Source organism: Pelophylax lessonae (assembly GCF_965119305.1).
Source record: "Pelophylax lessonae genome assembly, chromosome: 6".
Lineage (NCBI taxonomy): Eukaryota > Metazoa > Chordata > Amphibia > Anura > Ranidae > Pelophylax > Pelophylax lessonae.
Genome location: NC_138773.1, coordinates 190,783,371 through 190,807,841, shown reverse-complemented (window position 1 = coordinate 190,807,841; position 24,471 = coordinate 190,783,371). Strand labels below are relative to the sequence as shown.

The 24,471-nt window shown below is 44.1% G+C and overlaps 1 protein-coding gene across 2 annotated transcripts in view; it reads left to right on the top strand.

Moving 5' to 3' along the window:
• Positions 1-24,471, top strand: part of BMPR2 (bone morphogenetic protein receptor type 2) — a 300,991-nt gene that overhangs the window by 139,083 nt on the left and 137,437 nt on the right. For both annotated transcript variants that reach the window (XM_082260862.1, XM_082260861.1), the window contains exon 3: positions 5,152-5,331. In XM_082260862.1, coding sequence (XP_082116988.1) covers positions 5,152-5,331 — 180 coding nt within the window. The remainder of the gene's footprint in view (positions 1-5,151; positions 5,332-24,471) is intronic.

Below are 24,471 nucleotides of genomic sequence, written 5' to 3'. Positions count from 1 at the left end.
ATTAGTCCAGAGGCCCAGAGGTAGGGAAGGTCTTCCTTTAACACCTCTACATTTTTGAGGTCGCTAGCCTGAAGTTTTATGGTCAGCTTTTTAGGGGGCCCCTTGGGAGTGTGTGGCCCTCGGCCACTAATGCGGAGTGGGGATTGGTGAGTACTGCAGGAATCTCTGGACTCTTAGCTATTTAACAATATTTGCAGAGCCTGGCTCTGCAGTTCCTATGTCCTGCGGTGGTTGGGCAAATTCCACCCCCATGAAGGTCCTCATGAAAATTAAGCATTGGCCCCAAAAAAATTTTGTGGCCCCTGGGGGTCCTCTAGTAACCCTATACCAAGTTTGGTGCCCCTGGGCAACATCGTTCCGCTACCGTGGGGCCCTAGATTTAGGCTAGTTTGGCCTAGCCTATGGTAATATATGGCGCAGTAGGGAATTTTGGAGGGGCCACAACGTGGGCCCCAAACATGTTCAGGGAACCTGGACTCTTTCAGGGCCTGGGCTGTGGCCCCCTCAAATTCCCACCCCCATCAGAGTCATGGATTAACATAACGGGCCAATGTACCATAAATTTAGTGCCCTGTGGTACCCAAATCACGGGGGGATATGGTCACCAAACTTGGTACAGGGATACTAGCTGACCCCTAGGTGGCTAGGGGCCTCAAACGTGGCAGGGGCCACATGCTTTTTTTAGGACCTTAATTGTTACAGGGACCTGCATAGGGGTCGATTTGGCTAACCACTATGGAATACAGGAACTGCAGAGCAGCGCTATACAGATACTGCTGAATAGCTAAGAGTCCAGCTAAGAGTCCAGGGATTCCTGCAATATCCAGCACTCCCCGCTGCATGGTACGGGCCGAGGGCCGCAAACTCTCAAGTGGCCCTGGAAATAGCTCGGGCCCCAAATTAGTCTGGGGGGCCATATTTTGCACGGAGGTAGGGGAGGGCTCCCTTTACCAAGCATTTTGGAGTCGCTAGCCCAAAATGTACTGGTCAACTATTTCCAGGGCCACTTGAGAGTTTGCAGCCCTCGGCCCGTACCATGCAGCGGGGAGTGCTGGATACACTGGCCCTCTTTTGAGAGTGGGGCCCCTCTAGGGCCCCACTCTCAAGGGGCCCTAGAAAAATGGTACATTGGCCCGTTATGTTAATCCATGACTCTGATGGGGGTGGGAATTTGAGGGGGCCACAGCCCAGGCCCTGAAAGAGTCCAGGTTCCCTGAACATTTTTGGGGCCCACGTTGTGGCCCCTCCAAAATTCCCTACTGCGCCATATATTACCATAGGCTAGGCCAAACTAGCCTAAATCTAGGGCCCCACGGTAGCGGAACGATGTTGCCCAGGGGCACCAAACTTGGTATAGGGTTACTAGAGGACCCCCAGGGGCCACAAAATTTTTTTGGGGCCAATGCTTAATTTTCATGAGGACCTTCATGGGGGTGGAATTTGCCCAACCACCGCAGGACATAGGAACTGCAGAGCCAGGCTCTGCAAATATTGTTAAATAGCTAAGAGTCCAGAGATTCCTGCAGTACTCACCAATCCCCACTCCGCATTAGTGGCCGAGGGCCACACACTCCCAAGGGGCCCCCTAAAAAGCTGACCATAAAACTTCAGGCTAGCGACCTCAAAAATGTAGAGGTGTTAAAGGAAGACCTTCCCTACCTCTGGGCCTCTGGACTAATTTGGGGCCCGATCTGTGGCCCCTCAAATTCCTGATCGCGGCTGCACCATAGATTAACATAATGGGCCAGGCTAGCTTAAATGTAGGGCCCTGTGGTAGCCGAACCACGGTGCTCAGGGGCACCAAATTTGGCACATACATTTGTTTGGGGCCAATGCTTTATTTTCACAGGGACCTGCATTGGGGTAGACTTTAGCTGACCACCGCAGAATAGTCCAATGGTATCCAGCACTCCCTGCTGTGCCGTATGGCCCGGGGGCCACATACTCTCAAGGGGCCCTAGAAAAAGTTGATCAGGAAATTTTGAGCTAACAAACCCCAAAATGTTTGGGGTGGTAAAGGAAGGACCCCCCTACCTCTGGGCCAAATATGGCCCCCGGACTCATTTGGGGTCCGAGCTGTAGCCCCTCAAATTCCCAGACTAAGACTCTGCCATAGATTAACATAGCAGGCCAAGCTTCTATAAATGTAGAGCCCAAACCACGGGGGTTCAGGGCACCATACTTGGCAAACTTATACTAGAGGACCTCCAGTAGCCACACACATTTTTTGGGGGCAATGCCTAATTTTCACAGAGACTGGCATTGTGATCGAGTTTGGCCAAATATTGCAGAACATAAGTAATGCAAAGCCCGCTTTACGGGTAATATCGGATAGCTAAGACTATGGGGATTAACTACTTGTCGACCAGGGCATAGCCCAATGATGGCTACAGCGTGGTCGGCCTATTCTGGGAGGGCGTACAGAGACATCCGAATCGCGCTTCCCACGGATTGTGTTAAAGGGCCAACGACAGGGGCCATTTACCATGTGATCGCTCCATCCAATGACAGAGCGATCATTTGTCAACAGAACGCTGCATGTCTGGTTTAGCTCTCTCTTCGCACGCTGTACACACCGATGGGCACCGCCCCTACCTCATCCATGCCCATCTCTGCCTCATCCATGCCCATCTCTGCCCTATTTATGCCCACCTGTGTCTCATGCCCATCTGTGTCTAAATCATGCCAATGAGTGCCTCCTCATTTGTGCCTCATCAGTGTGTCCCTCATCATGCAGCCTGTATCCCCCTGTCATTCAGCCTCTTTCCCCGCCGTCATTCAGCCCCTGTCCCTGCCGTCTTCCACCCTGTGTCCCCGCCGTCATGCAGTTCATGTCCCCCCGCCGTAATTTGGCCTGTGTCGGTGCCTCCGTCAGAGTCCTCCTTTACATCCAGTGTGTCTCTGTCAGAGTCCTCCTTTACATCCAGTGTGTCCCTGTCAGAGTCCTCCTTTACATCCAGTGTGTCCCTGTCAGAGTCCTCCTTTACATCTAGTGCTTCCCTATCAAAGTCCCCCTTTACATCAGTGTCCCAGTCAGAGTCCCCCTTTACATCAGTGTCCCCGTCAGAGTTCCCCTTTACATCAGTGTCCCCGTCAGAGTCCCCCTTTACATCCAGTGTCCCCGTTAGAGTCCTCCTTTACATCAGTGTCCCCGTCAGAGTTCCCCTTTACATCAGTGTCCCCGTCAGAGTCCCCCTTTACATCCAGTGTCCCCGTCAGAGTCCCCCTTTACATCCAGTGTCCCCGTTAGAGTCCTCCTTTACATCAGTGTCCCTATCAGAGTGCCCCGTTATGTGTCCCAGTCACATAGCTCCTTTATGACCCACGGTCAGAGTGCCCTTTTATTATTGCAGTCAGCGTGCCCCTTTAGTATTTCAGAGTGCCCCTTTAATGTGTCCCATATGAGTACTGATCGTAGTATTTCAGGGTGCCCCTTTAATGTGTCCCATATGAGTACTGATCATAGTATTTCAGAGTGCCCCTTTAATGTGTGCCATATGAGTTATATATAGCTATATATATATATAGTAACTATCTATATATATATATATATATATATATATATATATATATATATATATATATATATATATATATATATATATATATATATATATATATACTATATATATATATATATATATATATACATACTATATATAGTATATATATATATATATATATAAATATACTATACTATATATATACTATAATATACTATATGAGTACTGATCATAGTATTTCAGGGTGCCCCTTTAATGAGTTATATATAGCTATATATAGTAACTATATATATATATATATATATATATATATATATATATATATATAGTATATATATATACACTATATATATATATATCTATATAGTATATGTATATATATATATATATATATATATATATATATACATACAATATATAGTATATATATAATATATATATATATATATATACTATACTATATATATATACTATAATATACTATACTACTATAATATATATAATATAATATACTATATATAGTATATGTATAGTATATATATAGTATAGTGTATATATATATATATATATATATATATATATATATATATATATATATATATATACACACTATATATACTATAATATACTATATAATATACTATACTACTATAATATATATATATATATATATATATATATATATATATATATATATATATATATATATATATACACACACACTATATATATATATATATATACTATATATATATATATATATATATACTATATATATATATATATATATATATATATATATACTATATATATATATATATATATATATAAATAAAACTATATAATATATAATAATATAATATAATATAATATATATTATATTATATTATATTATATTATTATAAAACTATATAATATATATATATATTAGTTACATATAGCGAGTTAGAATGTTCATATGTGTAATCATCGTACAGAGCGAGTCAGAATCTGACATTAGATTCTTCCCCGCTCTGTCTCTCGTCGGATTGTGCCCCCGACGGACTGCGCACGCGCCAACCCCAGCCGATCAGCTGTTCTGACAGGGTGACGTCACTTACGGAGCATGCGCAGTCCGACCCGGGCATTATCCGACGGAGGGCATTCCTCGACACGACACCGGTTCACATATATGTGAGACATCGCATGTGATTCGCACCGCACTGCTATACAAATCACATGTGATGTCTGTGCGATGCAAATTCAGCCATACAGATTGCGTGGGTAAATTTGCATCGCATTCGGACCAAAGTCACGCAGGATCCTTTTTTTGGTCCGCATCAGAATCGAATCGCATTGGTGTTCACACCTATGCGATCTGATTTCTGTCCGAACTGACAGTCCGCACCGCAATATGCGCTATAATCTGGGGGTGTCATTAACTTTGTACTGACACTCCCAGAAGTTCACTTATAGCAGTGTGAACTGCCTGCGAGTCGGGTGTGATGCGGGAACCCACAGTGGATTCACAGGGTTCCCACATCGCACCAATGTGAACCGGCATTTAATCACCCCTAAATTAGCTGAAATGTTTTCTTTTTATCTTGCTTGGCTAGAAATGCATCATTCTCTGTTATAGAGCTCACTGTTTTGGTTTTCATATTTTCAGGTTGCTGGTCATACATAGGCGATCCACATGACTGTCACCATGAAGAATGTGTGGTAACTACTACTCCACCACTCATACAGAATGGGACATACCGCTTTTGTTGCTGCAGCGCAGACATGTGCAACGTGAACTTCACAGAGAATTTCACACCTCCAGACCCTACTGACACAACTCCTTACAGTAAGTAACCGGCAGTGCAGCAAAACTAAAGAAAATGACCACTTTTTTCATTTGGGAGTGCAAAATGGACTGAAGATGTATTCCATGCAATGAAGAACCATATTCTGAAATATGTAGGACCTATGTTTCAACATGTGCAACTGAATGTGCAGCTAATGTTTTTGGCTATATAGTTCAATACAAACTACTCTCCTCTGTACCAAGAGCACAAAGTAATTATAGCTATTACTATAATGTTAATGTTTTACTGGTACGGCCAGGGTAGAAGGGGGATGAGAGAGGAGGACAGCTGTTGTCTGACTCAGGAGACCAATCTGCACATATATTACCAGAGCTCCTCTGTGCCCTGACCTTAATTTCTCAATTTTCCCTTAAAAAAACAATCTGGGGAATTAACTAAGCTTCCTACAGCATTATAATGGTGCAAGAAACTGTCAGGAGTGGCGTGGGCCATATTAACAAAGCAGATAGACCTGCTTAAGGTCTATATGTGCCCTCTCTGCCAGTTTCTATTTTAGAGTGAAATAGAAACTAGCGTAGATATGCCCCTAATTAACAGAAGGATTGTAGCAGTTTTCCATGTAGAAAACCACTGCAGACTTCTAACAGGTGTGACCCTGTCAAATGTTAACAGCTCACATTGCTGTCTCTGCTTGTGCAGTGATTACCCTACACGAGCAGAGCCTGCAGGATTAACAAACCTCCTCCTCCTTCCTGCTCTGAGCTGGGGGGGGGGATTGGGACAGGCAGTGAGATTGGAGCACGTAGCTCTAGCTATATGTTCTCTGTCTGTATCTGTCACAGACACAGGACAAAGCACTGATTGCTCATAATTAATGCACCCCTTTGTTCATTAGGTGCAACATCTGCTCCATTTTTATATTTAGAAGAGTACCATACTTGCACCACTCTTTGTTAATTCCCACCATTATTCTTATGCTGCAAGAAACAGGTCAATGCCATGCTATCAAAAGTGATGCAGCGTTGCTCACATATTAAAGGCCCCTTGAACCTCCTTTAGGAAAAGGGAGCCTTGACTGCTGGAAGCATGGCGTCACTGTGGGTGTGAACATAAAAGAGAAGTTAAGTAGCTCCCATGAGATTGGCTACAAAGACCTGAGGTGACTGGGTGGAGCCTAAACTCTAGTAAAAGGCTAAGCTGGGGCACATCCAACTGCTTGGCTATGGTGCGGAGAATATGTGAATACAGTTAGTTTCCAATAGGCTATAACTGAAAGCCAGAGGGACCTGATCGCCATTGATGTCCACAGTTTATGTTATATTAAATTGTATTCAAAGATTTGATTTTAGGATCTGAACAGCTAAGGTTCCATTCACACTTGTACAACTCCAAAGTTGCACCGACTTTGGAGTGCAACTTTGACACAACTTTGGATGGGTACGATTTGTATACGACTTTTACCAGTGAACTGTTACACAACTGTTGCATTTTATACCATTCAGGTACAACTTTCATGCAACTTTTGAGGGTTAACATTGACATATATTACCCTGAAGTTGCATGAAAGTCAGACCATAGTAGCTCATAAACTACTTTGAAGTCGCTGCAACTTTAATGCGCACATATATGACCGGTTATCATTGGAAAACATGGGGAGGGACTTGTCATGCAACTTTGATATCAAAAATTGCATGAAATGTCACACAAGTGTAAATGCAGCCTTAAGGTACAGCTAATAGGTTGGGGGTTTGTGCAAATGCAAAGGTTAGCATTGCTAACATAACATAGCATAGGCAACTATGTAAAGATATTCATGTTCAAATGATTCATGCTTCCCAGTATGATTAAAAGGTCTATGGGGGTGCTGCTTCTGCTGCAAAGATAAATTGGTGCCGATATTACACTAATAGAGAAAAGCTGTGCTAAACGCTATTTATATCTAAGCCAGGATCAGGGCCGGTGCAAGGATTTTTGCCGCCCTAGGCAAAATAAAAATTGCCGCCCCCCCCCCCCCCCCATATGACCTACCTTCACTACATCAGCCAAGAGCCAGAAGATCTCTGCATTACGCAAGTGTGAGCGCAGTGGTTGATGTAGTGAGGTGGGAAGCAGTTTAAAGGAACACTGATGGGGGGTAATTTCTGCTGTGACCTGTGTACAGTCCCCACCAACCTCAGCTTCTCCTCCCGGTTGGTGGTTGGTAATAATGCAGCTTCACCGCCATCCATGTGAATAAGGTCATGGAGACAGCCAATCACAGATCACCATCAGTCAGACGAGGTCAGCATTTGGGTAGACGGGGACACTGTCCATTATACACAGCCCCCCCATATCACACAATACAGCCCCCCCCCCCATATAATACAGCACACCTCCCATATCACACAATACAGCCTACACAAAACAACCTCCCCATATCATACAATACAGCCCCTCCATATCATACAATACAGCCCCCCCATGATACAATGCAGCCCCTTCAATATGATACAATGCAGCCCCCTCCATATGATATATGGAAGGGGCTGCATTGTATGATATGGAGGGGGCTGCATTGTATGATATGGAGGGGGCTGCATTGTATGATATGGAAGGGGCTGCATTGTATCATATGGAGGGGGCTGTATTGTATGATATGGAAGGGGCTGCATTGTATCATATGGAGGGGGCTGCATTGTATCATGGGGGGGGGCTGTATTGTATGATATAGAGGGGGCTGCTATGATACAATGCAGCCCCCTCCATATGATACAATGCAGCCCCCTCCATATGATACAATGCAGCCCCCTCCATATGATACAATGCAGCCCCCTCCATATGATACAATGCAGCCCCCCCATGATACAATGCAGGCAGCCCCCTCCATATCATACAATACAGCCCCCCCCATGATACAATGCAGGCAGCCCCCTCCATATCATACAATACAGCCCCCCCCCATGACACAATGCAGGCAGCCCCCTCCATATCATACAATACAGCCCCCCCCCCCATGATACAATGCAGGCAGCCCCCTCCATATCATACAATACAGCCCCCCCCCATGATACAATGCAGGCAGCCCCCTCCATATCATACAATACAGCCCCCCCCCCATGATACAATGCAGGCAGCCCCCTCTATATCATACAATACAGCCCCCCCCCCATGATACAATGCAGGCAGCCCCCTCCATATCATACAATACAGCCCCCCCATGATACAATGCAGGCAGCCCCCTCTATATCATACAATACAGCCCCCCCCCCATGATACAATGCAGGCAGCCCCTCCATATCATACAATACAGCCCCCCCATGATACAATGCAGGCAGCCCCCTCTATATCATACAATACAGCCCCCCCCCCATGATACAATGCAGGCAGCCCCCTCCATATCATACAATACAGCCCCCCCCCTCCATGATACAATGCAGGCAGCCCCCTTTATATCATACAATACAGCCCCCCCCCATGATACAATGCAGGCAGCCCCCTCCATATCATACAATACAGCCCCCCCCCCCCCATGATACAATGCAGGCAGCCCCCTCCATATCATACAATACAGCCCCCCCCTCCATGATACAATGCAGGCAGCCCCCTCTATATCATACAATACAGCCCCCCCCCCATGATACAATGCAGGCAGCCCCCTCCATATCATACAATACAGCCCCCCCCCTCCATGATACAATGCAGGCAGCCCCCTCTATATCATACAATACAGCCCCCCCCCATGATACAATGCAGGCAGCCCCCTCCATATCATACAATACAGCCCCCCCCCTCCATGATACAATGCAGGCAGCCCCCTCTATATCATACAATACAGCCCCCCCCCATGATACAATGCAGGCAGCCCCCTCCATATCATACAATACAGCCCCCCCCCCTCCATGATACAATGCAGGCAGCCCCCTCCATATCATACAATACAGCCCCCCCCATGATACAATGCAGGCAGCCCCCTCCATATCATACAATACAGCCCCCCCCCTCCATGATACAATGCAGGCAGCCCCCTCTATATCATACAATACAGCCCCCCCCCCCATGATACAATGCAGGCAGCCCCCTCCATATCATACAATACAGCCCCCCCCCCCAATATCATACAATGCAGCCCCCCATGTATGAAGAGTGAGGCCAGTGTCCGGGTGGGGGAGTGTACTGTGTTGTCTGTGTGAGGGGTGGGAGAGGACGGGACACACATCATCTCACCTTGCATGCTGTCCTCGGCATGTGATGGGGGATGGGAGACTGTCCGGTGTCCAGCAATCTGCTTCTGCCAGAAGTTGAACACGGAGCAGAGGGGGGGGGGCGTCTGGAGAGGCACAAGCCCAGCTCCCTGAGTGTGATTGGAGATCGGCTCCTGATCTTCTTCAAGCAGAAATCAGCTGGAGGGGCGGAGACCGGAGGGCAGTGAGCGCCGAGCTGGATCCCCAGGATTCTATGGAGGGCACTTCTGGCGCCCCGACTATTCTAATGTGCGCTCTAGACAAGTGGTGTGTGCTGCCTGGGGCTCGCTTGCTGTAGCGCTCAGGCGGCACAGCATGAGGAGTGCCACACCGGCCGGTCCACTACTGATTCGGGGTGCAGAATGGCGGCGCCCCCTGTTAAGCTGCGCCCTAGGCAGCTGCCTTAGTCGCCTTACTGGTAGCGCCGGCCCTGGCCAGGATTAGTAATCTACTATTTCATGCTAACATCTTTAAGAGAGTTTTAAAGATTACAAAGTCAAGTTGTTGCTCTTTGCAAGCTTTGGATTTATGTTTAGATACTTATTGTGCTCTATATAAGGCATGACAAACAGGTTTATGGCCCTCCTTCTCCTGTGTGGCAATTAACCAATGTAAGACTTAAAGGGCCCAGACTGGTTTGTAGCCAATAAGATTAGCACTACTTTACTATAGCTAAAGCAGAGTTCCAGCCTGCACAAAAAAATTAAAGTCAGCAGCTACCAATACTTTTAAAATAAGGGTACTTACTAGTCCAAGAATCCCGCAATGTCAGCACCCCTAGCCAGTTTCGTCAATTGGCTTTGGGTGCAGGCACCAGCATTTTCACTGAGGAAAACAGGAAGTGAAGCCTTGCTGCTTAACAGCCTTTTTCCTACTGCGCATGCGCGAATCGAATGTGAATCCTGCTGTCTTCTGGGACCTGTGTGTCTCCCCAGAAGGCAACGGGGGGAGGAGGAGGGGCCGGAAATTTTATACATCGTAAGAGCTAGTACCTAGGTTTTGACCGGTATCTGCTCCCCCCCCCCCCAAAAAAGTGCAAAATGTGGCAGTGGAGGGGGGGGGGGAGGGAGGGTGTGAACAAGCAAAGCTTACCCTTTTGGGTGGAGCTCCGCTTCCAAAGAGCACTTATTTGTCAGGAATTTACGGTCCCTTAGTTACAACATATAAGAGCCACACTAAAGTTAGCCATAGATTGATCAAAATTAATCAATTATCATTGAAAGTGAAAGTAAAGGAAAACCCCAAATTATGGGTTGCCCCCAGAAAAGTAATAGAGGGGAAAATGTCCTAATTTGAGGGGATTTCCTCCCTCTTCCTGTTTGGCTATTGGACAGGAAGTGGAGGGAAATCTCCACAATGGGACACAGATGGCGAAAAAAATCTGACAGGGGCTATAACCCTCCCTTGCTCTATCCAAAATTAAATTAAAAAAGTTTTGCCTATAGTTCTACTTTAACAACTTCTCGCCCAAAGATATCATGTGACATCAAGGATGGGGATACCTGAATGATGGGTGCAGCTGCAGGCATCATTCAGATATCTTCTTTTTCAGCCGGCGATTCTCTGTCTCTGTTCAGCCACTTGATTGTTTTTACAGACGGTGGGAGGGGTCATCCCCTCCCTCATGCTGCCCTCCGGTGTCTCAACCAGCTCACCTGTGCGATGGGAGAGCCAGAAAATGAATCGGCCGGTGGCAGCCATTTACCATAGAGCTGACTGAGGACCAGATGCTCCCCGGTCATCTCTATGACCTTCGGAGGCCTGATGTGAGGTTATGAAGACACGTCTGGCCTTGGCAGATGTAAACACTGCTGTTTCCCCAGCTGGGAAGGCAAGATAGTTTTTTTTTTTTATCTCAGGCTTTCCAGCCTAGAGGCAAGATCTTAGAGACCCCAGATCTTGCTGTAAAGAGGACCTGATGTTTACATTCCTTGTAATAGGTATAAAAGTAAAAAAAAAAAAAAATGTAATAGGAAAGTGTCAAAATTGAAAAAAAAAAAAAGAAGTAAAATAAACAATTAGGAATAGAAAAATGTAAAGCGCCCCCGTCCTTGCATGTTTGCGTGCAGAAGCGAAACCGCATACGCACGTTGTGCCCACATATGTAAACGGCGTTCAAACAGCATATGTGAGGTATCACCGTGATCATTACAGCGAGAACAATAATTCTAGCCAAAGACCTTCTCTGTAACTCTAAACAGGTAACCTGTAAAAATGTTTAACCACTTTACCACCGGAGGATTTTCCTGCTAAAAGACCAGGGGTTATTTTGCGATTTTTTACTGCGTGACTTTAACGGACAATCGCGCGGTCGTGCGACGCTGTACCTAAACGAATTTCACGTCCTTTTTTTCCCACAAACAGAGCTTTCTTTTGGTGGTATTTGATCACCTGTGCGATTTTTTGATCACGCGCTATAAACAAAAAAAGAGCGTAATTTTTGCAAAAACAACAATATTTTTCACTTTTTTTTATATGAAATTCCCCCAAAAAAAAATGTAAAAATCAAAATTTTTTAAAATTTTCGGCCAATTTGTTTTACGCTACCTATGTTTGGTAAAAAAAATCGCAAAAAGCGTATTTTGATTGGTTTGCGCAAAAGTTATCGCGTTTACTAACAAAGGGAAAGATTTTTGTCATTTTTGGTGTTTTTTTTTTTAACGAGTAATGGCGGCGATCTGCGATTTTTTTTGCGGTACTGCGACATTGCGGCGGACAGATCGGACCCTTGACTGACATTTTTGACACTTTTGGGGGTACCAGTGACATTACTGCAGTAATCAGTGCTATATATATGCACTGTTACTGCAAAAATGTCACTGGCAGGGAAGGGGTTAACAGTATTGGACAGGGAGGGGTTAAGTGTGTCCTAGGGGCGTGATTCTAACTGTGTAGGGACATGTCTACTAGTGTAAAAACAAAGATCAACAGTTCTACATAGTAGAACTGTTTGATCTTCACTTTTACACAGGGAGAACTGACAGGTGGCTTGTTTACACAAGCCGCTCTGTCTTTCTCCCGCTGTAGCGGCGATCGTAGTGTGACCGGCGGACATCGGGTCCGCCAGTCACACTCCCGCACTCCTCCGTGAACGAGCCGAGGCGGGCGCGCGCCTCGGCGGGCGCGCGCCCGCCCGCTATTGGCTCTGGAAGGAGTGACAGGCGAGCGACGTAGACCTACGTCACTCTGCCTGGCCGGGGCCGACTGCCGCAGTAAATATACTGTGCGCAGTCGGCAAGCGGTTAAAATGTCGCCAATGGATTTTTTATTACCGAAGTTTGGGCAATTTTTAATGCGTGACATGTTAGGTATGTATTTACTCGGTGTAACATCATCTTTCACATTATACAAAAAATCGGGTTAACTTTAGTGTTTTTTTTGTTCTTTTTATTCATGAAACTGTTTTCCAAAAAAAAAACACGTTTGAAAAATTGTGCAAATACCGTGTGACATTAAAAGTTTCAACGACCACCATTTTCTTTCCCGGGGTCTCTGTTAAAAAAAAACATATACAGTACAAACATATTAAAAAAAAAAAAAATATATATATATATATATGACATAGATATTGTTTAGGGGTTCTGAGTAATTTCCTAGCAAACAAATTATGGTTTTTACATTTAGAAGAGAAGTGTCAGAATTGGCTTGGGTGGCATATGTTTCAGACTAAGAAGTTGGCTGTCCTTCATACACCTTCCCATTTCATGTGGCATTCTAATAGCTTTTATGACTTGGACAGAACATATCTTAATATGGATAGTCCTACTTTTATTCTTAATATAGGATCAAAGAAATGAATTTGCTTTTCCAAGAGGAGATTGTAATGTCTGACAACCTACCATAACACACCAGTAAAATATATGCAGATAGTTTGTTAATTGGATATGTGCTACATTTATTTACTAAAGGCAAATCCACTGTGCACTACAAGTGCACTTGGAAGTGCAGTCGATGTAGATCTAAAGGGAAGATCTGAAATGAGGGGAAGCTCTGCTAATTTCTATAATCCAATAATGTGCAAGCAGAAATGCTGTTTTTATTTTCCTTGTATGTCCCCCTTTGGATCTACAGTGCCTGCAGTTCCAACTGCACTTCCAAGTGTACTTGTAGTGCACTGCAGAGTAGATTTGCCTTTAGTAAATAAACCCCATAGTGTGCCAGGAAGAGTGTAACATATGGTGTAGATTAGGTGTACCCTATGCATCATTTCTTTGGAGCTGATGATATGAAGCTGATGGGGTAAAATTCAGGACAAGGAAGTCTGGAGCTGACCTTATAGTTATCCATCAAAAAATCCTTTTGTTTTACTGAACTTTTTCCTTTTTTTAGTAATACTGTTATCACTAAACTCAAGAAAACTCAAAAAAAAAAAAAATGTAAAATGTCTGACTCAAAAAAAGTAAATGCCCAACTCTGTGTGATTTTGGCACACAATATTTCACAGAAGATTCGTTGCACAGAATATATTCACTTTTCTGCACTTTGATTGAATATTTATGGGATTTTATCAGGAATATTGTTTTATGGACATTGTTTATGATTTTTTTGTGATTAGTATATACTTTTTTATTTTTATTGTTTTTTTTATGGATATGAAATGTTTTGTTATCCCACATTGATTTTACTGATCTTTTCACAGATATGAATTGTTTTTATAACATATTTTTCATCTTATTATTTTTTACATATTTTTGCACTGATTATTAGAGAAAGTTTTTTAGTTCCACTATTATTATGGAGTATGATCATTGCACTTGCACTTTTTTATAAGATATTATAGGATATACAGTATATGATGGGAAGGTAGATTAGCACTGATTTTATAGTTTGTTGATCCAGTTTTGGCTGCATATCTCTGCAGATCATTAGCTGCAACAACATATTTTCAGATTTCCATTTGTAGCCACTGATAATTTTTTGTAGTGATTGACCGATATCGTTTTTTTAGTGCCGATACCGATATTTTGATCATCGGATATCGGTACCGGCCGATATTGGCCGATATTTTCGGACATTTAATAATTAAATTTTTTTTATTTTACTCAGGTACTCTGGTGGAGGGATCTGGGGGTCTAAAAGACCCCAAACCCCTCCTCTGCATTTAAAAGCATTCAAAACACCAAGTTTGGCTGTTTTGAATGCTCGCATTCTTTTTAATTTGCCACCGAGTACCCGGAAGGGATGTCATGACATCACTTCCGGGTTTTTTTTACATGGAGACCCAATCAGAGCCGAATGATCGGGTCTTCTCTTCGGCGGCCGTGCAGGTAGGATGCCCGGATCTCCCGGTGGGAGGGGAGACCCGGGCAAGCCGCGGAAGACAGCTGGAGGGGGGAGACGTCTTCTCCCGCTTCTTGTAATGACAGCTGAGCGACTTCTCAGCCACATCGGTTGTCATTACAAGACAGCCGACCGTCGGCTATGGACACCGGTACCGGGGTGATGCCTCTAGCTGCAGGTATCACTCCAGTACAGCACTTTCCCGGAATATCGACAATATCGGTAACCTCAGGGGCCGATTCCGATATATTGGGGAAAGTGCATATCTGCCCCCGATATATCGGAATTGCCAATAATCGGTCGGTCCCTAATTTTTTGCGCCAGATCCCTCTTTCTCAGTGCAAATGTATTGAATCCTTTGAAGCAGTGTTCACATCTGGGATTTTGTAATCCTTATACCTGATAAAATGTCCGTCTCCTTGTGACCTTCCCCTGAACTCCCTGTCTATGTACCCTACTCAGGTTGCCTGGAGGCTGACTTTATCAGACCTCGATGTGTAAGCTACGCCGCTGCACATTCATGTGAATTTCAAAACAAAGTGTGCTGTTTCGCAACAATCCGCGGTTCAACTGGACCAAATCAAATAACCCACTTACACATACCCATATTTTAGGTAGTTAAACCAGCAAGAAACTTCAGATGTAAAATTCAGCACAGTTTTCTGTGTATGTGATTGCCCAGCAGTAATCGGATAGTTTAACATTCCTAACGGGGCGGCGTAACCTTGATACACTCATCATTTTGCACACTAAGATTACAGTGTTCTTCAGCAAGAGCAAAACAGATGTATCATAGTTAACAGATTAACCATCTGAACATTCAAATGTCAGCTTTACTCGAAAAAAATTAATTCTGTTTGCAAACCGTTTTAAAGACATCGATATGAGATTCCAGTCTCTTGAGCCGGCCATTGATATTACGCCAGTTATATAATCTCATGTTTATGGGTAGGTGGCAGAGGGCCTGTCTGACAGATCTTTGGAGGCAAAAATAATCCAAGAGTTTAGAAAACCCTGTTTGGTCTTTTCCCCCTCACCCCAGGTAAGATGGCATTGAGACTAACTGCAACATAAGCACACACACCCCTCCAAGAGCCTAAACAGGGATGCTTTTTTCTGCTCTCCCCAATAGATACCTCATAATAACAAAATCTTTATGAATTGACATTTATATACATATTTATGATAACAGGTGTTAATAGTGGCATTATATTGTAAAATGCCACAACAATACTGCATGTGGTATTTGCATTGGTGGTTTGTGGTCATCGAGTTATAACTTGACACAGGTGGGTTAAAAAAATGATACACAGTAAAGTTGGGCCATACGTTTACAAGTGAGGTGGATAGAGGAATCCTCCCCGTTATGTTATTGTATTCTGACAGCAGGACTCTTCCATTGTCAAGGTTCACTGGTCAGCTCTGCAGCTAATTGGCTGCAGCGCTGATCAAACAAGAATTTTCCTGCAGGTCCGTCCAGGAGAAGACCAGTAGATGTCCAGGAGAAGTCCATTATGACATCAAATTCTCAGGAACGGGAAAAGCCATAGGAGGATCACAATTTGGCAGTTCCCCTCTGTACCAGACAAATTTAAATCCACCTATGGCCAGCTTTAGGCTTCGTTGACATGGGTGTACTATACACCCCTGTGTGACAGCCACAGGCGCACCCCTGTGTGACAGCCATATTTGACCACAGGGGGTTGCACAGATGATCCTTATTCATGTCAATTGGGACACAGCCACTGCTTAGACCAGTGACGGCAAACCGTTTTGAGCCCGAGTGCCCAAACTGAAACAGATGTACAGAGCAGTGTTTCAGAGGTCATGTGACTGCGTCCAGAGGAGGGGGGGTTACAGAACTCTGCTCACCCCACCATATAAAGGCAAAAAAAAGAAGAGAAGATAGCCGCGCTTGATAAGCAAAAAGGCTGCCCGTACAAAGGTATTATCAGACCAAAAATAGTAGTAAAAGAAGTACAGCGCCAAACACTTCTAAAACAAATAAATGCATCAGAAGAAAAAAGACTAAACAGAGTCCATATAAAGTCCGTGAGGCCAGGTGCTAAGGGTCAGAAATGAATGAAGAAAAGATTCCAACACCATAGATGGAAGCCCCAATCCTTGAAGAACCACGTGCTCATGTGTAGTAATTCCCTTACCGGAATGTTAGACCCCCGATTAAGGACCGTGACCGTTAGACCGCCCTCTCCTCCGTACTCTATTCGCTGCGGGATCCGGGATTGTACTGCGCGCGGATCGGTACCCTCCATGTTCCGGTGGCGGTGGAGTGTCCCCCAGCGTCCTTACACCCAGAAGAGGGTTATGGTCATGATGACGTCAGGACTCTAGGCCGTTGGAACTAGGGGTGCAGATCCTGAGAGGAGCGGTCTAGCTTCAGGGTGGGGTGGAGGATCGGGGACATCTTTACCCATTACTCATGAAGTATGAATGTATGAGGATATGTTATTATCGATGAAGTTACCGTGACGGACCTGGTGCCAGATACTTGAGTGGACCCTACCCTATTGGTGATTTCTGTGATCCATGCCCGTTTGACCGGGTCTAACGTTCCAGTAAGGGAATTACTACACATGAGCATGTGGTTCTTCAAGGATTGGGGCTTCCATCTTTGGTGTTGGAATCTTTTCTTCATTCATTTCTGACCCTTAGCACCTGGCCTCACGGACTTTATATGGACTTTGTTTAGTCTTTTTTCTTCTGATGCATTTATTTGTTTTAGAAGTGTTTGGCGCTGTACTTCTTTTATCACCCCACCATATGTCCAGTCCCTGGGTGGAGATCACACACAGTCCACTACAGTAATGACCCCTCTAGGAGTCCCTGCCCTTCCCAGCAGGTGCAGCACCCCCCTCCTCACCTGTGCACCTCGCTCTGAGCCCCCAGTAATCCCCATCCTCCATTGGCAGCAGTGACACCCAGCACTGCTCAGACTACACCGACCAGTCCAGCGTCAGATTATAGAACCGAAGACACTTACATGGTAAATCTCTGTACACCATAGAGCCATTACCAGCTCACACTCTCCACCGAGCACAGCACAGCCCTTTCCTCCCTGCCCACCCATTATATAGAGCTAGTCAGTTGAGTGCGGTGATTGGCATCAGCTGTAGCGAAGCTTCCAGTCGGAGGACATGGCAGAGGATCGCCCTTTACTTGTGATCACTGAACTGCACACTCAATCCACCCGCATCTGTCTCAGTGCACCAATCACAGGGGGGTCTGGCTAGCGGTCATGTGACCCAGGTAATGATCCAGTGACTTTGCTCACGTGCCAACAGAGAGGGCTCTGCGTGACAGCTGTGGCACGTGTGCCATAGGTTCGCCATCACTGGCATAGACATAGTCACTGCTCCCAGTTTGACCACCATTCTGGAGCGTAGACTGAAATGCAGATAGGCAAATATGGCCTGTCATGGTTGTAAGCTTTAGTATGCATGTGTGAGCAAGACCTAAGACATGTATTACGTTCAGTCATCTTTTTGTGAGTTGACCTCATAGTAAGATAATTGGATTGTGCTTGCATGTGGAAACATTCTCACATTTTCCAAGACTCTTAGTGTCCTTTCACACGGGCTTTCCACATGGCGGACTCCGTTTGCTCAGTGGGGATCGATGCGACGATCCCCGCTGAGCAGGCGAATGACAGGTCCGTCTCCACTTACTTTGCAGAGACGGACCTGTCAGATCCCCGTTCTAATCTATGGGATAAAACAGATCGCCTGTCCATCTGATCCTCCAGACGCAGAGGCGTAACTGAAACCTTCAGAGCCCCGGTGCAAGAAACCATGAAGGACCCCCTGGACCCCTGGCCGGGGCCCTTCCCTTTAAGCCTGAGGCTCTTCCCACTGATCCTGGGGCCCTTTACTCTCGTTGTGGGACCCTTTCACAAGTTCTGCAGTGGGCCACCTTCCTGCCATCTTGGGGCCTCCCCATGGTGGTGGAATGCAAGGGTCCAGCCGCAGCCCACTTGTGTCAGTAGTTTTTATTTTTTGGTATTTTAATTGTATTATTTTTTATCATTTTTAGGGGTGGGGGGGGGGACCAGGGGAGCACACAGGGGCCCAGAGACAGCAGAACACAAGTGAACTGGATAGGAGGAGTGGCGGGGGCAGCATACAGAGGAACCAATTTCCTCCATTTTCCTCCTGCAGCTACAGGAGGAAAAAAGGAGGACAGTGATTTCTCTACATGCTGTCCCCGCCCCCCCCCCTCCTATCCGGGTGTACAGGGGAGCCGCACAGGCCCCCTGGAGCATGGGGCCTGGTTGCAATTGCAACCCCTGTAGTTACGCCCCTGTCCAGACAGATGGAAAATAGGGTTTCCATCCATCTGGATTTCACAGACAGGATCAGATCAGATCGCAGCGGGTGTCAGCGGAGATGTCACCGCTGACATCCCCTGCTCCATAGGGCTTCATGGAGCATCCGATCAGGTCCGCCTGAAAAACTGACAGGCGGACCTGATCGGAAAGCCCGTGTGAAAGGGGCCTTACAGTTGTAACTTTTTGCCTCTCTGTGCATTCATCCTTGATTCTCCCAAGTGTCGCTCTAATCGATATACTGTAGCTGTTTTAGCCTATCCAAAGATGGCAGTTGGAAAATTCACTTTTATAGAAGCGCTTTCTATAAACATGCAAAAAGGTTTCTGCAGATACTCACTGGCTGTCTGATCTCAAGGGGAGTATCAGTTGTCCTGAGTAGATTTTCTCGGAGTTGTTATGGCTTCATGATCTTGGCACCAAGGTTGTCTGCTTAGTGCATAAACATGCATATTTTGCCTAAATGATTATCTATAATAAAAGAAAGATACTTTGTAAGGGCTGATTCTCATTATTACTCTTGTTGCCCTGTGCCATCCCATCCCTAAATGCAGCACAGCACATCAGTGTGTATTGCATCAATGAGCATTGCTGTTTGGGTTGTAGTGAGAATGTGTGGCTTTTTCCTATTTTACAATCTATAACCACTTCTGGACCAGAAGATTTTCCCCCTTAATGCCCAGGCCATTTTTTGTGATTCGGCACTGCGTTACTTTAATGGAAAATTGCTCAGTCGTGCCACGCTGTACCCAAATAAAATTGATGTCCTTTTTTTCCCCACAAATAGAGCTTTCTTTTGGTGATATTTTGCGCTATAAACAAAAAAAGAGTGACAGTTCTGAAGAAAAAAAACAATATTTTTCACTTTCTGCTATATAACATCCCCCCAAAAAAAAATTAAAAATCACATTTTTTTTTTATCATTTTAGTCCAATTTGTATTCTGCTACATATTTTTGGTAAACAAAATCCCAATAAGCGTATTTTGATTGGTTTGCGCAAAAGTTTTTGTGTCTACAAACCAGGGGAAAGTTTTGTCATTTTTTATTTTTTTATTGTAATGGCGGTGATCGGCAAATTTTAGCGGGACTGCGACAATGCGGCGGACAGATCGGACCCCTAATTGACATTTTTGACACTTTTGGGGGTACCATTGACATTACTATAGTAATAAGTGCTAAAAATATGCACTGTTACTGTAATAATGACACTGGCAGGGAAGGGGTTAACCCAGGGGTGATCAAAGTGTGAGCCTAGAGGGTGTTTTCTAACTGGGGGAATGGGCTTGTAATATCAACACAGAAACCTGTGATCCTAAATAGGAGGAACACAGGGGCTCTGTGTTGATACCAGAGAGAACAACCGCTGTTTTCTCTTCATGGGGAGCGATCGCGGGTGCCTGGCGGCAATTGCAGCCACCGACCCCGCGCCTCGGCTTCCGCGCTGTCAAGTGAGCGCGGGCGTGCCTCATAATTGCGGCAGCTGGTCGGCAAGTGGTAAATCGCGAGAATGTGCCATTTTAAACACATCGTTTGCTGTTGCGATGTCAGAATCTTCTGATGTCTAGCCTTTGGCTAGCTTTGGCCTGGGGAGTGTTTTGAAGACCAATGTCAGGTGCTTTCTGCTGCTACCGAAAATCATCCAGATGAAGCAATATTTATGTCAAAGGCTATCTTTATTGTAGAAATGATCTGAGTATTGGAAGACAGAGGTCAATTTTGGGCTTTGCAGAGACTGATCAGTTTTTGATGTGCGTGCATCAGTAACTGATCAGTGTGAAAGCAGCCCAGGGCCGGCCCTGCCATGAGTCCCACTGGGTCCATTCGACCCAGGCAGAACTTTCAGAGGGGCAGCAAATTGACTCCCAAAATTTTTTTTTCAGCAGTTTTTTATGTCATCAGCTTTCGGCATCTTTACGGGCAGCATTTTACTATCTCATACTGCCGCCTGTAGTGCAAACTGATGAGTATGAGGAGGCGGAGCGTCTCCTCCTGGGAACGTCTCTCATGTAATCGTGGTGAGCGCAATTACAGACATCAGCGCACTTCATCTCACGCAGGGCAGGCTGGATCCTCTAGGGCTGTGGCCATGGCAGACACAGTAGTGACAGGAGGACTGAGGACTGACAGTGGTTGTTTGGTGGACCAGTCCGGTGTTGAGTTATGGAAGAAGATAACAGTATCTATAATATTTTCTAAATGTTACATTTATATAAAATAATGGATGTGGGGGCCTTTTGGTGGGCGTGATTTTTTTTTTTTTTTTGGGGAGGAGGGCAGCAATTCATTCTTGGACCCAGGCAGCACAATGTCTTGGGCCAGCCCTGAAGCAGCCTAATGCTGGCCATACACTATATGAAAAATAGTTTGAACTAATTTTCAAAAAATGAACACTCGGTCATGAGAGCAGATGATAGTGCCATCATGTAATGACCGATCAATCCTTCAATGGATATAAAGAATCCGTTTTTTGTTAGTTTTTCCACATATACCTAGTGCAAACGGTTTAGACAAGAAACACATTACCCTTTCAATTTATAGTTCGTTCGTCAGAAAATTTCCAAACTTGTCCGTTTTTTTCAGGCTCAATAACGTCACAACCGATTACCGATTTGTGCCCATTAACTGCCCGATAAAAAACGAAGGAACTGTCCAAATGACCGAATTTCGGCTGATTTTTCGTATAGTGTATGGCCACCATGAGTCTACTTTTTTCTTACTTCAAAACAAATCTTTCATTAGAGTAATACATTGCTGATCTTCTTCTGAAGCTGCTATTTACCTCCTGGCTGTCATTCTGATACCCTGGCTTGTATTAATATGTTCGTCCAGCAGATGTGGACAGGATTTGGATCAACAGCAAAAGAACAGTATTATTGGAAAGAGAATAGGTTGGATTTGGGTCTTGGAACTTTTTTCCTCAGCATTATTTATTATGCTAAAAGCAAGCATATCAGCTAAGAGGTTACTTAAAGGAGAAGTATAGCCAAAGCTATTTTGACTATACTTCCAATGGGGAACAAACTGCACTCTTGTGACCCATTTTCAGCCTACAGTGGGCTAAAGTCCGCTGTCGGCTGACGTCACTTAGTGGAGACAGGCTTGTGAAAAGATACCGATTTCTCTATCGTTCATTTGACAGACGCAGCTCCATATCCTTCTTAACCATTGGGCAGTATAACCCAATGATTAAGAAGAATATGGAGCTGCGTCTGTCAATGAACTTCAGAGAAAAGTATTTTACGGTACGTCAAAAATCTAGTTTTTACAGCCTGGAGCAACCCAGAAGCCTGGACTGGCAGCTGGCTCAGGCTAATGGCCCGTACACACGATCCGGAAATCGTACAACTAATCGTCCATTTTTTCTTGGTTGCTAGTACACTCTCTAAATAGTTTGCAAATAGGAGAGGTTATTAACAATACGAATTTTCTCGTACGATGCTACAATAGCTTCCTGTATGCGTCTTTCGGATCCGCTCATGCGCTGTCTTCTGCTCTCAATTTTTTTTTTCGTACAAACAACATACTAATCATATGATTATCGTACGATGTGTTATCATACGATCAAAGTTTTCGTGCCTGCCCGATCGAATAATAGCGGATAAACTGTCGTAATCGGCTTTCGAAAGCTGTTTACTAACTATCTGATTATTGTACGATCGCTTAGATAGCGGTATTTTTCGTACGATCGTGTGTACAGGCTATACAAAAAACCTTATAAGGAAATTTGCTCCTCTAGGAGTGGGATTTTAAGGGCAATTATGCAATTACTTATACTGTATATGTATCAAAAATATATTTTATTTAATTGATTTATATTCGCAACAGATAATAACAATTAAAAACATAGAAAAATACATATACATATTCCAATGCATCACTCACCTTAAAGGTACTAGAGTGTTGTTGGGAAGTGATATTCCCCAGCTACTGTTGAGTATGTTCCAGGATGGATGTATATACCCACAAACATGTGCAATAACTGGGGATATCCAACACGTTTCGAAATAAATATTAATAAATTCTTTCTCAGGGATATTGTATCCACTTCTGAAATACACAATTAAATTCATTATAGAAACAAGAATTTTTATAAAGATAATAATAACAACTTTCCAATAATCACCATTACAATATGCTAACCCTTACTTCAATGCTTCCCAGATCTCTGAAGGGGTGCCACATGGTCTTTCCAAAAATAAATGGCAAAGCATCTTCCCATGTAAGACTGCTGGAAGATTCATCCAAAAGAGAGGCCGACCCTTTTCACTAAGGAAAAAAAAAATATATATATATAAGCCACTCCCACCCACTCCACAGCCCAGAATTACAGTGAGCACTGGAAGGGCAAGTCATCTCAGCCCTGCAAGTCAAAAGTACTAAGCACTAAGCCTCTACACTGCCCATATCACAATTTTGGACAGGAGCCAATCAACCTATCAGCATGTCTTTGCAGTAGTAGGTTGATTCAGTTAGTGGTGGAGCATGCCATCGCCTATATATTTTTTATTTTATATTGGCAATATAATTAATGTGCATTTACAACTTTCATAAAAAAAAAAAACATATTTATAATCACAGTTGATTTTAGACCAAGTTATATCTATAATGCTAAAATTAAAAAAGTGAGCATTCATTACAGCTGCTGTACTATTAAGAGTGAAATTGAAAAACAATTTTATATTTTGCCTTATTTTAGTCCAATTTTTTTCTGATATTGCCGATTGTCTTTTTATGTGGCCTCTCTGTTGGGAGCTAATTGGTGCAGTCTCTAGACTATCTGTTTAAATCACTCCCTGATGTTCTCACTTGGACCCATGCCTAGATAATGAAAACCACATGGTTTATGAGGTTTTTCGTTTCTATCCACTATAAATATTTTCACATTCCCTGAATCCTTTAGGTTGGCCATACATGCTTACTAAGATGAGCAGAAATCTCTCTCTCCATGGTAACATGTCATACAACTGTCAGACGTTACTGCTCCTTGGGGGAACCCTATATGGCCTGATTTTTGTTGAATCAGGCAAACTCAACCCAAGAATGTCCCCAAGCTCCAAGGAAGCCCATGCATGAGTCATTTATTTTCATTTGAATGGAAAAAAATGACTTGATTCCCCCATCCACATACTCAATGTGAATAGGGGAATCCTATTGTTACGCTATTGTATTCTGACAGCTATAGTTGGTGGTGCTAATAGGGTTGCCACCTTGCCCCTTTAAACCAGGACACACAATAATTACACAGGTTCTGTGGCTAAGTAAGGTGGTAATTAAACTCACTTAGTGCCTTATGTGCATTATATCAGCCTCAGAACATGTGTAATTATTAATATGT